General features: G+C 37.3%; 1 protein-coding gene across 1 annotated transcript in view; it reads left to right on the plus strand.

The window, feature by feature from the left end:
• Positions 1-18,076, plus strand: part of TTC6 (tetratricopeptide repeat domain 6) — a 246,572-nt gene that overhangs the window by 90,227 nt on the left and 138,269 nt on the right. The window contains exons 5-6 of the mRNA XM_074393424.1: positions 1,476-1,682; positions 15,799-15,917. Coding sequence (XP_074249525.1) covers positions 1,476-1,682; positions 15,799-15,917 — 326 coding nt within the window. The remainder of the gene's footprint in view (positions 1-1,475; positions 1,683-15,798; positions 15,918-18,076) is intronic.

The following is an 18,076-nucleotide window of genomic DNA, read 5'->3' on the forward strand; positions in this document are numbered from 1 at the left end:
ATTTATCTTACTCTTTGAACAATTGTTTTATCTTGCATGATTTTATAATCTTGTGTGTCAATTATTTAAAAAGTATTATTTCACTATTTACCCATCACTGCTTTTTCCATTATCAGTGCAAATTTCAACACAGTGGCAAATAATATCTTAATATTATTATGCAAGTAGTTTTGACATTGCAGACCTTAGGAAAAGGTCTCGAAGACTATCAGGAGTCTGTGGACCACACTTTGAGAACCACTACTCTATTTGGTGAAAGGTTAAGAGGGAAAGAGACTGCCCTTTGGAATCAGGCTGTCTAGGTTCAAACAAAGCTTTGCTACTTACTTGAAGTATGACCTTGGGTAAGTTATACAATTTGCCTAAGCCTCAGATGCTTCATTCCTAAGGTGGGGCTACAAAACAATTCCTACTTCATGGAGGTTCAGTGAGTATTAAAATTAGATAAGATAATGCTCACTTCTGTTGGCAATTAGGATTATGATGATAACTACTTAGAGGATTATAATACAGTGTGACACGTGCTAGAATAGAGGCAGTATAGAAGAGTATAGGATCAGGAAAGCCTCTGTGGAGAAGGGGAGGTTGAGCAGAGTCCTGAAGATGGTGAATTGCAACTAGAAGACTACCACTGCCCTCTTCTTGAACTTTTCTTTTTCCATGTTCTGTTTTGGTGGGTGGTACTTTCATCTATTCAGTCTCCCAAATGAGAACTCTGGGAGAGTGCGTTGAGGAAGTCAGGAGCAGAGAAATTCAAAAGAAAGGGAATGATCAGCAGTTCCAAAAGCTATGGAATGTTATAATGATTGAGTTTACCATAAGTAGACAGTACAAGAGGAGGGCTCACAAGACAATTACCCCAGTGCATCTACTTCGCCATTTTATAAAATCGATTTATTAACCCCCTTTTACCAGTGTCAAAAATGAGGCTAAAAAAGTTTAAAGTAGCTTGACTAAGGTCAAACATCTGTTAACTAACAGGTCCAGGATTTGAATTCAGTTCCATATGGTTACAAAGTTCTTAATCTTTCCGTAACACCATTTAGTGCCTTTATAAAAACATGTGCTCCTGCTTGATGACTTGTGATGTGGGGGAAAAAAAAAAAACCAACATAAGCTCAAGATTAAAGTTCTGTTTTACAAAATTAAATTTCTTGATCTGGCTATGCCTTCTTGCATAATAAAGACAGTTTTAAACTATTTGGTATTAAATGCCATCTTTTACCTGTAACAACTGTGGGATGGCTGTATTTTCTGAGAGAAGGGCCAGGGAAAATAATTTGCTAGCCTTCACGTTTTTCTTAAGTCTGTTTGAGATTCTAAGCATTCAGAGGAAACTTATCACCTCTGTTTAGTTTCAAGCGTACATTTTTCATATTCATCTTGTTGTCAGATAGAAACTGTTGTATTACTGAAAACCCTAGAAGGACCAATTTTTACAAAAAGCATTCTTGCACATTTACTTTTTTCAACAGAGTATGCGTAAAGAACTTCCTGAAGCCATATCAAGTATTTTCCAGATTGAACAAGAGGATGTAGAATGGGGACCCTTAGAAGTAGAAAGCACAGTATTTAAACCTCAGGAAACTTTGCAAGTTCAGCCAGCAGAAGAATTAAGTAAACCTTTGGAACATGGACAGCCCACAAGTGATTCAAAAGAAGCCAAGCCGATGTCTTTAAAGGTAAGAGACTATATGTTGGAAACACCTAAGAGTTAGGAGAATTGAGGATGCGCAGGTGTGAAGAAATGGCCCAGGCAAGGACCAAGGTATGGGGCTGGGGGCGGTGGTGGTGGTGTGCTCATCCTGAAAAAGGGGCCTCAGAAGTACAAGTTGCCCACTTAGGAAAAGAGAACATGTTTTTTGCGAATTTCTAGTGTTAACCCTAATTGCAACTCTGGAGAGAGAAAACAAATTTTCAAGGAGGGAAGGAACTTTTAGGTCTTTTAGAAATTGGCCAAGAATCTTCTAGATACTATCTCGAGGAAGTCAGGAATTGTCATCCGGGAACCAGAATGTGGTGAACTTTGTAGCTTTTGTAACTTTACCTTATTTAGGTTCATACTAACCCACGAGTCTTTTTCTACTGTGAGAATGTTTACATGATTTGTTTTATGTATTGTTTACATAATTTTTACCATATTTAAATATCACCCTTCCTTTACAGTAGGGTTTAAGTTCCCTCTTATCCAAGGTTTTAGTTAGTTGTGGTCAACTGCAGTGTGGAAATTGGTGAATATACACAGGACAATAAGATATTTAGAGAGAGAGAGAGAGACCACATTCATATAACATTTATTACAGTATGTTATAATTGTTCTATTTTATTATTAGTTGTTGTTAATCTTATACTGTGCCTAATTTATAAATTAAACTTTGTCATCAATGTGTATCTATGGGAAAAAGCATAGTGTATATAGGGTTCAGTACTATTCCAGGTTTCAGGCATCCACTGGGGTTTGGAACATATGCCTTACAGATAAGGGAGGACTGTTGTATTCATTCTTTTCTTTAATTTGAGTCACTTTTTGTTTTACTTAAAAATAGATATATTATTATTAGCATTAAAAAAAACCAGCCCCCTTTCCTTGAACCATAGTGTATTGTCTTGATTATCACCAGAAATCTTCTCCCAGACTGATTCAAATGGATGCCCCTTCTTGGGTAAACAGCCTTTTTGGTCAATTCCTCTACTTCTGGGCCTCCCCTCCCCACCAGTGATTATGTTCCTTCTACACTTCACCCACGTCAACTAGCCATTACCTGTTCTTCAATTTCTGCCCAAGACCCTCACCTCTGAAACCTGGCATATATCCATGGCCTTCCCCTTCCCTTGCTTTTTACATATAGATCAATGTCTAAAGCCTGGAATTTCCCAAATGTTACTGCTTCTATACTTTTATTCTCTTTTCTAGTTGCCCCATCCTACTCGGGGCCTGGTGACCTTATGTCTGAATTAATGCAGTGGTTATTCTTCATTTCTCAAGCCCTGTTTTCTAAAGTTCATCCTGCATGACACTAGTGGAAGATCCACAAGTAATAGTTGACCAGAGAAAATCTACAACTGCTTCCAGTGACTGACTCCATCAGTCATGCTCTTTATAAAGGATACACTTGGATGTTTCTAAGAAGCATTCTAGGAAGAATTTTGTTTGTTTTGTTTTGAGATGAGGTCTCGCTCTGTCACGAAAGCTGGAGTGCAGTGGTGTGATCTCAGCTCACTGCAACCTCTGCCGCCTGGGTTTGAGCAATTCCCCTGCCTCAGCCTGCTGAGTAGCTGGGACGATAGGCCCATGCCATCATGCCTGGCTAAATTTTGTATTTTTAGTAGAGATGGGGTTTTCTGACCCAATTAAACAGAACTAGCCAGAACTAGCTCAGGGGTATGATAAAGGAACAATGCAGGTCTTAAATGCTCAGATATATGCTGGAAGGTCTTGTTCAGCAAAATAAAGTAGAGAATTTGATCAATACTTACCTAATTGGCCATTTCTACTCTTAGAAGCTCATTAGCATAATGAAGGTAATTAGTATTTTGGTTTAAGTCATGACAAACAAAACAAAGTTAGATAGAAATAGTCGTGATTATGTGAAGAAATAACTGACACAAAGCCAGTAATAGAATGGTTGAACATTTTAGAACATGTCAGTAAAAGTCTATACAAAATGTAGATATGATCACATGATCTGAGATTATAAATCGAAGAAAGTTTAAGGGGTCTGGGGATGCCCTAAATTCCCCAAATTCTCACAAAATGCATATGGATGATCTATTGCATTTGGAGTTTAAAAAATATCCATAGAAATGCATATCCATAGATATATATATATATAAAGGTGGCATGTTGATATAAAATTATACCAAGAAGGCCGAGATCCAGAATGGGTTTAGTCCTATGAATAAGGTTAAGAACAAAAACAAGGATTTTTAATGTCAGTTTTGGAGCAAAGAGAGGGGGAATAAAAAGAAAGGTAACTCTGTCATACGGATTGAATAGTGTGATGACAAGAGATGACAGAGCTTCCTTAATTTATTTTTGGAAAATGGTTGAGGTTTTAAATAAACAGAAGCATGACAAAGAGAAAAGGAAGCTGATAAACGCATGCTTTGAGTGCTTTAAATCTGACAGGGAGAATGATCTTTAGAAAGAAGAAGAATTGATAATAGAAACTTTAAGTCCAAGACTTGTAAAAAATTTTGAGTTACGTTGGACATCTGAGCCTGCTGGGTGGCGCAGATAGATGGGTTTAAGCTTGTTGGACCTGTCAGCAGCAGCTTTAGGGAGCTGCTGTAGTGGGAGAGGTGCCAATGCCTGGAGAGTGGCAACTGCAAATATGAATTTTTCTTTAACTGCAAGAGTTGTGATTTCTGCAATCTATGCATTGACATTGGACAAAACTCTAGAATTATTCAATGGTTCATTAAAAGAATCGTGTTTGAACCCTTCTAAAAGAAAGTGATAATCACTTGGAGTATGGGTCCTTTAAGAATCAGCCATGGAAGACTAACCTCATTTATTTTCCTAGAATTCCTAGACTGAACATTATAAAAATGTCAGACCTGGTGTTCAACATACGAGTATCGTGAGAAGGGCACAGGCTCTGCAGCTAGATGTCCAAGGACTGAATCCTCTCTTTGCCCTTTACTAGTAGTGTGGCCTTGGGCAAAGTACTGAACTCAAAGTCTGTATTGTAAACTGAGGATAACGGCAGTGTTTTTGAGGATTATACGTAGATGCTACAACATAAAGCACTTAGAGCAATGCGTGGCACACAGAAAACACAATAAACGTTAGTTATTGCTATTATCATTGGAATATCAGCAACCTGCTTATGAAAGCCTCTGAATGATGGTTTTATAGAGGAGATTGTGGTCAGGTGGACTACTAAGTGGATTTGTAATTCGTTATGCAAAGGATGCACAACTAGTACATGGAAGTCTGGTGGACTGCTATGGGGAAGTGTCCAATTCAATATATTTCCTAATGGTTTAGGTGGTGTATTAGTCTGTTTTTATGCTGCTGATAAAGACATATCCAAGACTGGGCAATTTACAAAAGGAATAGGTTTAATGGGCTCACAGTTCCACATGGCTGGGGAGGCCTCACAATCATGGTGGAAGATGAAAGGTGTGTCTCGCATGGGGGCAGACAAGAGAAGAGAGTAAGAGCCAAGAAAAAGGAGTTTTTCCTTATAAAACCATCAGCTCTCGTGAGACTTATTCACTACCATGAGAACAGTATGGTGGAAACTGCCCCCATGATTCAGTTATCTCCCACTGGGTCCCTCACACAACATAAGGGAATTATGGGAGCTACAATTCAAGATGAGATTTGGGTGGGGACACAGCCAAACCATGTCAGATGAGAAAATGAAAAGCTTGTTGATTGAATTTGTAGATAGCATAAAAAATGCTACTGGTAAGATTTGTCTGGAGGAGGTGGAGCAAGATGATAGAATAGAAGGCTCCACTGATTTTCCACTCTACCTCACAGTACATCAAGACATAGTACCTGATTGTAACTACATATCACTGAAAGAGGAACTGAATACGTAGGAAAAATAGTCTTGCATTGCTGACACCACCCCTCCCTAACCCATCGGCAGTGGAGAGGTGGTACAGAGAGTGTTTCTGTGCTTTCGGGAGAGAGAGAGCCAGCAATTGTGAAGTATTGAAGCCAGTGCTGTCTTGTTGTAGCAGAAAACAAAACTTAACCAAACTCAGAGGGTGCCTGCCCACTGAGGGTGCATTTAAATGAGCCATAGCCAGAGAGGAATAGCTGGTCTCAGTGGTTGGAACTGGATTTCTTAAAAGCCTTGTCGCCAGAGGCTAAAGTGCTCTGAGGCCCCAAATAAATTTGAAGGGCAATGTAGGTCACAAGCACTGCAACATATAGGTAAGTCCTAGGGTTGAACTGGGCTTAGAGATAGTGGACTAGGGAGGCATGCAACCTACTGAGATACCAGCCAGGGCAGCTAAGGAGTGCTGGCATAACTTATCCCCCAACCTCAGGCTGCATAGCGCACGGCTCCAAAAGATACTCCTTCCTTTTGCTTTAGAAGGGAGATAGAATAGGGAAGACTTTGTCATATGTCTTAGATATCAAGCTCAGCCACAGCAGGATAGGGCACCAGTCAGAGTCATGAGGCCCTAGTTCATAGGCATTTCTAGAAATGCTCTGGGCCAGAAGGGGACCTGCTGCCTTGAGGAGAAGGACCAAGTTGTTGTAGGATTTATTACTTCCTAACTGAAAAGTCCTTGGGCTCTGAATAACTAGAAAGGATACCAGTTGAGGGCCTTGGGTGAGACCCTGAGACTTACTTGCCTCAAGCAAGACTCAGCACATTCCCAGCTGTGGTGGCTACAGGGTGAGACTCCTTCTGCTTGAGTAAAGAGGACTTTGTACTGCACCTTAGGAACCAGCTTGGCTATAGGGGAGTAGAACACCAGTGGGCTCTTGGGGTCCTTGAGTCCAGGAATTGGCTCTTGTACACCATTTCTGGACCTGCCCTAGGCCAGAGGGAAGCCTACTCCCATGAAGGACAAGTTCCAGGCCAGGCAGCATTCAACACAAACTGACTAAAGAGCTCTTAGGCCTTGAGAAAACATTGGCAGGAGTCTGGGAATACCCACCCACCCCCACCCCCCGCCACCTTGGGCCTGAGATGGCAGTGGCCACAGGGAGAGGCTTCTTTGCTTTTGAAAACTGGGGAGAAGAGTGGGAAGGATTTCATCTGGTGGTTTCAGTGCCAGTTCAGCTGTAGTACAATAGAATACCAGATGGCCATCTAAGGTTTTTGACTGTAGTCCCAGGCTCTTGGATGGTACCTCTGGTTTCACCCAGGGCCTGAGTGAATTTGCTACAAATGACATAGGCCTGGCTAGTTTTGCCACCTGCTAATTGTAGAGCCCTAGGTATTTGATAAAACATAGGTAGTGGCCAGGGAGTGGTTATAGCAGGCCTTGGGCAAGACCCAGTGCTGTGCTGGCTTCAGATTTGACCCAGTGCAGGCCTAGGAATAGATGCCACAGGGGTACTTGTGTTACTCCATCCCCAGCTCCAGTTGGAGAGAGAGAGAGCAAGAGAGAGAGAGAGAGAGAGAGAGAGAGAGAGAGAGAGAGAGAGAGAGAGATTTTTGTTTAGGACAAAGTGAAGGAAGAGAATAAGAATTCTTCTGGATCTTGTTCAAGACCATCAACATGGTACCTCTATGAGTCTGCAGGTATTACTGGGCTTGGGGTCCCATGCCCTAAAGCAGATACAGCTGAGACCACAACACCCAATTCCTTTTAAGTATCTGGAAAGCCTTTCCCAATAGGATGGGTACAAACAAGCCCAGAGTGCAAAGTATACAATAAATACCTTAACTCAACAATGCCCAGACACAGACGAACATCTACAGGTATCAAGATGATCCAGGAAAACATGGCTTCACCAAATGAGCTAAATAAGGCACCAAGGACCAACCCTGGAGAAATAGAGATATATAAACTTTCAGACAGAGAATTCAAAATAGCTGTTTTGAAGAATCTCAAATTCAAGATAACACAGAAAAGGAATTCAGAATTCTATCTTAGAAATTTAACAAAGAAATTGAAATAATTAAAAGGAATCAAGCAGAACTTCTGGAGTTAAAAAATGCAGTTGGCATACTGAAGAATGCATCAGAGTCTTTTAGTAGCAGAATTGATTGAGCAGAAGGAATAAGTGATGAGGTTAAAGACAGGCTATTTGAAAATGCACAGAGGAGACAAAAGAACATAGAATAAAACACAATGAAACATACCTACAAGCTCTATCTAATAACCTCCAAAGGGCAAATCTAAGCATTATTGGCCTTAAAGAGGATTAAGGACATAGAGGTAGAAAGTTTACTCAAAGGGATAATAGCAGAGAACTTCCTAAACCTGGAGAAATATATCACTATCCAAGTACAGGAAGACTATAGAACACCAAGCAGATTTAACCCAAAGAAGACTACTTCAAGGCATTTAATAATTAAACTCCCAAAGGTCAAGGATAAAGAAAGGATTTTAAAAACAGCAAGAGAAAAGAAACAGCGTACAATAGAACTCTAATATGTCCAGCAGTCGACTTTTCAGTGGAAACCTTACAGGCCAGAAGAGAGTAGCTTGACAAACTTAAAGTGCTGAATAAAAACAACTTTAACCCTAGAATAATGTATCTGGTGAAATTTTCCTTCAAACTTGAAGGAGAAATAAAGACTTTCCCAGACAAAACAAAAGCTGAGGGATTTCATCAACACCAGACCTGTCCCACAAGAAATACTAAAAAAAATACTTTAGCCAGAGAGAAAAGCATGATAATAAGGAATGAGAAATAATCTGAAGGTACAAATCTCACTGGTAATAATAAGTACACAGGTACACAGAAAAACAAAATATTGAACCACCATAACTGTGGTGTGTAAACTTAAGTAGAGAGACTAATTGATTAACCAATCTAAAATAATAACTATAACAACTTTTTAAGATATAGGCAGTACCATAAGATATAAATAGAAACAACAGTTAGTTAAAAAAACAGGAGAATGAACTTAAGGTGTGGAGTCTTTGTTAGTTTTTTTTTTTCTGCTTGCTTGTTTATGTATTTATGTAAACAGTGTAAAGTCATTCACAGTTTAAAACAATGGACTGTAAGACAGTTTTGCAAGACTCATGGCACAAAAATCATCCAACAGATACACAAATAAAAAGCAAGAAACTAGATCATATAACCAAAACCACCTTCACTAAAAGAAAGACAGGAAAGAAGGAAGAGAAGACCACAAACAACCAAAAAAAAAAAAAAAAAAAAAAAAAACAAGTAATATAATGGTAGGAGTAAGTCCTTACTCATCAGTCATAATATTGAATGTGAATGGACTAAACTCTCCAATCAATAGACACAGAGTGGCTGAATGGATTAAATAAACAAGACTCATTGATCTGTTGCCTACAAGTAATACACTTCACCTATAAAGACAAACATAGACAGAAAATAAAGGGATAGAAAAAGAGATTCCATGCCAATGGAAACCAAAAAAGAGCAGGAATCTCTATACTTACATCAGACAAAATAGATTTCAGGACAAAAACTATAAGAAAAGATTTAAAAAAAAAAAAGGTCACTATAGAATCATAAAGGGGCCAATTCAGCAAGAGGATATAACAGTTAACAGTTTTAATTATATATGCACCCAACACTGGAGTGCCCAGATAAATGAAGCAAATATTAGGGAGGCAGAGAGAGAGAGAGAGAGAGAGAGAGAGAGAGAGAGAGAGAGAGAGAGAAAGAGAGAGAGAGAGAGACACTAACACGATAGCTGAAAACTTGAACATCCCATTTTCAGCATTAATAGATCTTTCAGACAGAAATTCAACAAAGAAACATCAGACTTAATCTGCACTATAGAGCAATGAATCTAATGGATATTTACAGAATATTTCATCCAATGGCTACAGAATACACATTCTTTTCATTAGTATGGTGGATCATTCACGGGGATAGACTGTATGTTAGGTCACAAAACAAGTCTTTAAACATTAAGAAACCCCACCAATATTAACTATTTTCTGTGACCACTTAGAGTAAAACTGGCCAGGTGTGGTGGCTCACATCTTTAATCCTAGGACTTTGAGAGGCCAAGATGGGTGGCTCACTTGAGGTCAGGAGTTCAAGACCAGCCTGGCCAACATGCCAAAACCCCATCTCCACTAAAAATACAAAAATTAGCTGGGTGTGGTGGTGCATGCCTGTAATCCTAGCTACTTGGGAGGCTGAGGCATAAGAATTGCTTGAACCTGGGAGGAGGAGGTTGAGGTAAGCCAAGATAGTGCCACTGAACTACAGCCTGGGCAACAGAGTGAGACTCTGTCAAACAAACAAAAACCAAACAACAACAAAAAAAACACAATACAATAGAGTAAAACTAAAAATTAGCAACAAGGTTTGGAAACTATACACATTGAACTATACACATTGAAATTAAGCAATGTGCTCCCAAGTGACCAGCAAGTCAATGAAGAAATTAAGGAAATTGAAAAACTTTTTGAAAGAAATGATAATGGAAACATAACATCCCAAAACCTGTGGGATACAACAAAAGTAACACTAAGAGGGAAGTTCATAGCTGTAAGTGCTTACATCAAAAAAAAGGGGAAAAACTTCAAATGAACAATCTAATGATGCATCTTAAAGAGCTAGAATAAAAAAGCAAACCAAACCAAAAATTAGGGAAACAAAAGAATAAAGGTCAGAGAAGGAGTAAATTGAATTGAAATGAAAACAATATGAAAGATCAATGAAGAAAAAAAGTTGTTTTTTTAAAAAGCTAAACATGATTAACAAACCTTTACCCAGCCTAAGAAAAAATGATAGATCCAAATAAATAAACTCAGAGATGAAAAGGGAGACATTATAGCTGATACTACAGAAATTCAGAGGATCATTAGTATGAGCAACTATATGCCAATAAATTGGAAAATTTAGAAGAAATGGACAAATTCCTAGACACATACAATCTACCAAGATTGAACCAGGAAGAAATTCAAAACCTGAAGAGACCAATAACAAGTAACAAGATTGAAGCCATAATAAAATGTTTTCCAGTAAAGAAAAGCCTGGGACCCAATGGCTTTACTGTTTAATTCTACCAAGAATTTAAAGCACTAACACCACTTCTACTCAAGCTATTCTGAAAAATAGAGGAGGAGGGAATACTTCCAAACTCATTCTATGAGGTCAGTATTATCCTGATATCAAAAACAGACAAAGACATCAAAAAAAGAAAACTACAGGCCAATATCCCTGATGAATATTCACGCAAAAATTCTTAACAAAATGTTAGCAAACTGAATTCAACAATGCATTAAAAAGATCACTCATGACAACTTTGGGATGCAAGGATGGTTCAACATATGCAAATCAATCAATGTGATACATCCTGTCAACAGAATGAAAGACAAACATTTTATAATCATTTCAATTGATGCTGAAAAACCGTTTGATAACATTCAACATCACTTCATGAAAAAAAAAGAGAAAACTCCTCAAAAACTGGGTATAGAAGGGACATAGCTCAACATAATAAAAACCACATACGGTTTTTACAGGCAAAGTGGCTCACATTTGTAGTCCCAGAACTTTGGGAGGCCAAGGTGGGTGGATCACCTAAGGTCAGCCTGGCCAACATGGTGAAACCACGTCTCCACTAAAAATACAAAAATTAACTGGATGTGGTGGTGCATTCCTGTAAGCCCAACTACTTGGGAGGTTGAGGCCAGAGAATTGCTTGAACCTGTTAGGTGGAGGTTGCAGTGAGCTCAGATTGCACCACTATACTCCAGTCTCTAGCAACAGATCAAGACTCTGTAACATTCATAAATGAATAAATTAATGAATTAAAAAACCTCATATGACAGACCCACAGCTAGTATCATACTGAATGGGGGAAACTGAAAGCCTTTCCTGTAAGATCTGAAGCACCTGAAAGATGCCCACTCTCACCACTGTTGTTCAATGTCATACTGGAAGTTCTCACTACAGCAATCAGACAAGAGGAATAAATAAAAGGCATCAAAATTGGAAAGGAAGAAGTCAAATTATTCTTGTTTGGAGGTGGTATGATCTTATATCTGGAAAAACCAAAAGACTCCACAAACAAAACTATTAGAAGTGATAAACAAGTTTTTAGTAAAGTTGCAGGATAAAAAGTTGACATATAAAAATCAGTAGCATTTCTATGCCGACAGTCAACAAACTGAAAAATAAATAAAAAGTAGTCGCATTTACAAAATACCTAGGAATTAATCAAAGAAGTGAAAGATCTCCATGATGAAAACTATAAAACACTGAGGAAAGAAATTGAAGAGGACTAAAAAATGGAAAGACATTTCGTGTTTATGGATTGGAAGGACCGATATTGTTAAAATGTCTGTACTACCTAAATCAATCTACAGATGCAATGCAATCTGTATCCAAATATCAATGGCGTTCTTCACAGAAATAGAAAAAAACAATTCTAAAATTTATATGAAACCAAAAAAGGCCCAGAATAGCCAAAGTTATCCTAAGTAAATAATAATAAAAGCAAAACAAAACAACAACAAAATAAACCCCAAACAAACAGAAACAAAAAACCTGGAGGAAAATCACATTACCTGACTTCAAATTATATTTTGGAGCTTTAGTAACCAAAACAGCTTGGTACTGGCATAAAAACAGACACATAGACCAATGGAACAGAATTCAGTACACACCTACAGTAAGCTCATTTTCAACAAAAGTGCCAAGAACATATACTGGGGGAAAAACAGTCTCTTCAATAAATAGTGTGGGGAAAACTGGATATCCATATGTAGAAGAATGAATCTAGCCCCTATCTCTCACCATAGATGAATCAAATTAAAATGGATTAAAGAATTAAATCTAAGACCTCAAACTGTAAAACTACCACAAAAAATATTGAAGAAACCCTCCAGGACATCGGTTTTGGCAAAAGTTTCTTGAACCATACCACACAAGCACAGGCAACCAAAGCAAAAATGAACAAATGGGTTCATGTCAAGTTAAAAAGGTTTTGCACAGCAAAGGATACAATCAATAAAGTGAAGAGACAACCCACAGAATAAGAAAAATATTAGCAAATTAGCCATCCTGCAGGGGATTAATAACCAGGATACATGAGGAGCTCAAACAACTCCATAGGAAAAAAAAAAAAACCTAATAACTTATTTTAAAATATGCAGAAGATTTAAATATATATTTCTCAAAAGAAGTCATACAAATGGAAACTGACATACGAAAAGTGTTGAAAACTACAATGAGATATCTCAGCCCAGTTAAAATGGGCTTATATCAAAAAGACAGGCAATAACAAATGCTGGCAGGGATGTGGAGAAAAGGGAAGCCTCATATATTGTTGATTGGAATATAAATTAGGACAACCACTATGGAGAACAGTTTGGAGGTTCCTCAAAAAACTAAATATAGAACTACCATATGACACAACAATCCCACTGCTGGGTACATACCCCAAAGAAAGGAAATCAGTATATCAAAGGGATATCTGCACTCCCATGTTTGTTGCAGCACTGGCCACACAGCAGCCAAGATTTGTAAGCAACCTAAGTGTCAATCAACAGAAGAATCAATAAAGAAAATGTGGTAATACACATGATGGAGTACTATTCAGCCATAAAAAAGAATGAGGCTGGGCATGGCAGCTCAAGCCTTTAATCCCAGTACTTTGGGAGGCCTAGCCAGGTAGGTTGCTTGAGCTCAGGAGTTTGAGACCAGACTGGAAAACAGGGCAAAACTCCATCTCTACAAAAATACAAATATTAGCCAGGCTTGATAGTACATGCCTGTAGTCCCAGTTACTTGGGGGGGCTGAGGTGGGAGGATCAGTGGAGCCCTAGAGGTAGAGGCTGCAGTGCATTGTGATCATGCCACTGCACTCCAGCCTGGGCTACAGATTGAGACTCTGTCTCAGAAAAAAAAAAAAAAAAAATAAGATTCAGTCATTTGCTACAACATGGAAGGAACTGGAGATTATTATGCTAAGTGAAATAATCCTGGCACAGCAATACAAACATCACAGATTCTCACTTATTTGTGGGATCTAAAAATAAAAACAACTGAACCCATGGAGATAGGGAGTATAAGGATGGTTACCAGAGGCTGGGAAGGGAGACTTGGCAAGCATGAAGTAGGGGTGGCTAATGAGTACATAAAATCATTAGAGTTAATAAATATGGCATAGTACTTGATAGCACAACAGGGTGACTATAGTATTTATTTAAGACTGAGTTTCACTCTTGTTGCCCAGGCTGGAGTGCAATGATGTGATCTTGGCTCACCGCAACCTTTGCCTCCGGGGTTCAAGAGATTCTCCTGTCTTAGCCTTCTAACTAGCTGAGATTACAGGCATGCCCACCACGCCCCGCTAATTTTGTATTTTTAGTGGAGACACAGAGTTTCTCCATTTTGGTCGGGCTGGTATTGAACTCCCGACATCATGTGATCCACCCACCTCAGCCTCCCAAAGTGTTGGGATTACAGGTGTGAGCCACGGTGCCCAGCCAGTTAGTAATAATTTAATTGTACATTTAAAAATAACTAAAAGAGTGTAATTGGATTGTTTGTAACACAAAGAATAAATGCTCAAGGGGATGGATACTCCATTCTCCATGATGTAATTATTATGCATTGCATGCCTATATCAAAAAATTTTATGTACCCCATGAATATATACACCTACTATGTACCCACAAAAATAAAGAATTAAAAAAAGATGTAATTAGTCAGATCTCAGATAAAATTTAATTAGGATAGCCTTCCGATCCACAAACTAAGTGTATAGATATGGGATGACAAGATTTAGTAGCAAATGTGAAAAACTTCAGTGTTTTAGGCTGTTTCTTGATGAAGCCAAACACAATCATGGTTTGCACGGATTTACAAATACCATCTTTATTTCTGGTTGATCTGATTATATCACACCTCAAATATTGTGTTCACATCCAGGTGTCCAACCCCAGGAGGAGCTCTGACAAATTAGAGTCTGTTTGGAGGAGAGCAGTGAAGATGACTAAGTATAGTACTTCAAAACCATGTTATGTAAGATAGAGTTGAAAGGACTGGGTATATATATCTGAGGGAAAAGGAGACCCAGGGGAGTCAACTGTATTCTAATATTTGTCTGTCTCTCAAACAACAGAGCTACATTGTGCTTGTATGGTTCCTGAGGTTTGAATTGAGACTGGCCGATGAAAGTTGTTAGATTCAATAATAAAGAAACAAGCAAAAACTCCAGGACTGGGAGATTTTCAAAGAGAAAGTGGCTGACTTTATTTGCATTCAAGTTCTCCACTTCTGACCATGTTCCAGCCAGGTGATGACCACTTTATGGAACTACTGAACAGGAAATTCAGATTACCAAGATGTTTAGATGGAATGCTCGTATTCATTGAACTTTCTTTATTCTTCATTACTTCATTACCCAAGAAGTTGCAGTAGCTCCTTCCTTGCTACTGTATCAAGCTTAAACCCTCTACCTAACATAAAAAAAAACTAAATTCCTTTTATCTGGCTATCTTCTACTTATTCAACCATAGCTTTTTCTAAGTAGGGCCTCCCTGGTTTCTTTCTTAAGACTAATCTTAAAGATATTTACAGCAACCCACAGAGAAAAATATATTTACATGAATGATCAACATAAATTCTGAAAAATTTCCGGAAAAATCTAGGGAAATAATACCCCTAATACTTACAATGAGTAAAAGGTAATTATTTATGATACAAAATGTATTTGATTTTCCTCAAGCAATACAAATAGAAAACAGTACAACTGTAAGAAGTACAAACTTTAAAACAGTACAACTTTTGATAAATGTTGATCAAAACAAAAATATAAAGCACTGAAGTTCTTTTTAGCTTGTGGTTGTAACCAGCAGTCATACCAAATTTTAAGGAACTAAGGGTAAGTTTTATTACAAATACCAATAAAGAAGAGTGCACTTATGTAGGGAAAATATTATATTTATTCTTTAATAATTTTGAGGTAATAAAAAGATTGTAAATAAGGTACTAATATTTTTATTGTTATAAAGGTGTATATGTAAAATTTAGGAACGGATTTAGAGGAAACTATCAACTTACTTTTAGGATCCTTTTATAAAATATATATAGAAATCTGGAGTTTAAATATGAGATGGCTTATTAAATATGAGAGAATGATCTAACTCTCATGTTACATCTTCCCTTAACAGCACACTTTTTATTTTTTTTTAAAGGCAAAATCATCAGAATTCTTGCAAATCAAAGGAAAACAAATTAAACGAATACGGAAACGTAAATCACTGAGACCAAGAAAGTCTTCAAAACCGCTTTGTGATAAAAAACTGCATAAAAAGTAATTTTCTTAAATTTATAATTTTGCTATTGGAAGAGAAGTTATTCAGCAGCACCGAGACATGAAAATACATTTTTTAAAAAGAAAACTAAATGTTTTAGAAATTCATATATGAAGTTAAACCTTCTCACAGGAAAAGTTGGTGGCAGATTTTACAGTTAGATATATGTGCTAAAATTCATGCTTTTTTTTTTTTTCCTGCTTTTGTCAAATGTACTTACTTTCATGATGTAACAATAGCTGGAATAAAAAGCCTCTTTGTAAGACTAGAGAAAATTAAATGTTAGCATGTTAGATTTGATATTTTTGGTCACTGTAACGTCTGATTTGGATCAATTGCTTATATTGGTTAATTTTGTTATGATAAAATGAAAAACAATCCAATACAAAATGTCCATAAGCCATCAGTTTGGTAATTTAGATGGCATTATTTTTCTCCACTATTAATATCATGCTTCATTGTCACATCCATATTTTTAATGGAGTTTGTTACTACACAGGAATACAACCACAATTTTAAATAATAGTGTGGCAATGCAATTTAGATTACGGTTTACCTTTTTCTAGTCACCTTGTTGAAATTCTGATTTTCTCCTTATTTCACCACTAAGTTTTTATGGGTTGGTTTCTTCTAGATTCTTCTTCATTTAACTCTTAATAGGGGTTTGAAGAAGCTTTAATTATTGGCTTTTGTTGTTGTTTAGGGCACTGAAAGTATGCTGGACATGGAAGACAACCTTTTTATAGCCAGCTCAAACTTTGTAAATGGATATTACTCACAATTTAGTAGCTGAGAATAGACTCATGGGAAAAGAATTCCAAAGTTTATGAAACAGTCAAATTGGCATTTAAGTGACCCTGTACATACCATTGCTTATCTGCATTGCTTTAAGCTCATTTAGTTAGCAAGATTATGTATTAAAACAAATAGTGACAGCAGACAACAGGTATTTTACCTTCAATAAATAGTTACTGTCAGACTATCAATGAAGCAGAAACTTCTTGATTTTTTTTCTAAAAAACCTTGCATTTAGTGCATTAAGCAGAATAGTATGGCCACACACAGAGTCAGAGTCTTTTCTTTTTTATGTCTTAGTGTTTCAAAGAATGACAAATAGTCCTGTTTAAGAAGAGTGTGCTGTAAAAACACACAGCCTTTCTTAAGCATGCCAAAAATATTTGTAGATCTTATTGATATATATAGTACTACTTTAATTCATTAAAACCAAAATTAGAAATTTCCATTAGTGAGAAATAGAATGAGATGCAGAGCAGTGAGAGTCTGATATTTTAAAAAATTATATAGTAAAAGAGAATCTTGGAAAAGTGTTTCTGAAAGTCTTTTATTTACTCTTCCTTTTCCTTTACTCAATTTTCAACCTAAATTTTCTCACTAACCCTCAAATTAAATTGTATTCTTGGGAATTCAAACATCTGTTGCAGCACATTGTTATTGAGGTTAATAACCAAGGGAAATTTATTTGCTTATTCATGTTAATAGACTATAATGGGTGCATAGGAATTCACATTGGTTGTGATGCTTTTAAAAGAAAAAAATAAAAATTAGTAATATAATCTCACACACATTCCATTAGCCAGGACCTGTCTCAGGTAGAATGATGATGTAGGCGAGCTTGACATCAGAGCACACCATTTCCCCCCTCTATTTTAAAAGCCCTTTGTTAGGAGCCTAGAGTACCTGGGAGCCCTGGCTTTCTGGATACCTCCTTTCTCTCCTCCAGTTTGGCTTCTTTGTCTCAGGTGCCAAATGTTAAGACTTACCTCTCTTTTCCTCTTTCATATTCACATGTACACATTTTGTATCCTGTTTTTGTGAGGCCCTATGCTCTTTTGGAAATGCCATAGACCACTCTCTATGATTCAGATGATTCAGTAGTGTACATATCATGCCTGGCAATGGGTTAGGTGCTGTGTAGTGCAAAATGATAGTAACAACAATAATAAACCATTTCTTGAGAGATTTTCACAGACTGGGAATGACATATCTTCTATTTTTGTCAGTTTTTATACAGGCAAGGGTTAGGGATTTTTATCCTCATTTATTGGAAGACTTTAAAAGAAGTTGGTAATACAGTTTGCAAGTGTTAGAACCAAGATCCTTATCCAAGCCCAGTCAACTCCAAAGTATATATTCTTTA

This window comes from Saimiri boliviensis, chromosome 2 (genome assembly GCF_048565385.1).
Source record: "Saimiri boliviensis isolate mSaiBol1 chromosome 2, mSaiBol1.pri, whole genome shotgun sequence".
In the NCBI taxonomy this organism is placed as follows: domain Eukaryota; kingdom Metazoa; phylum Chordata; class Mammalia; order Primates; family Cebidae; genus Saimiri; species Saimiri boliviensis.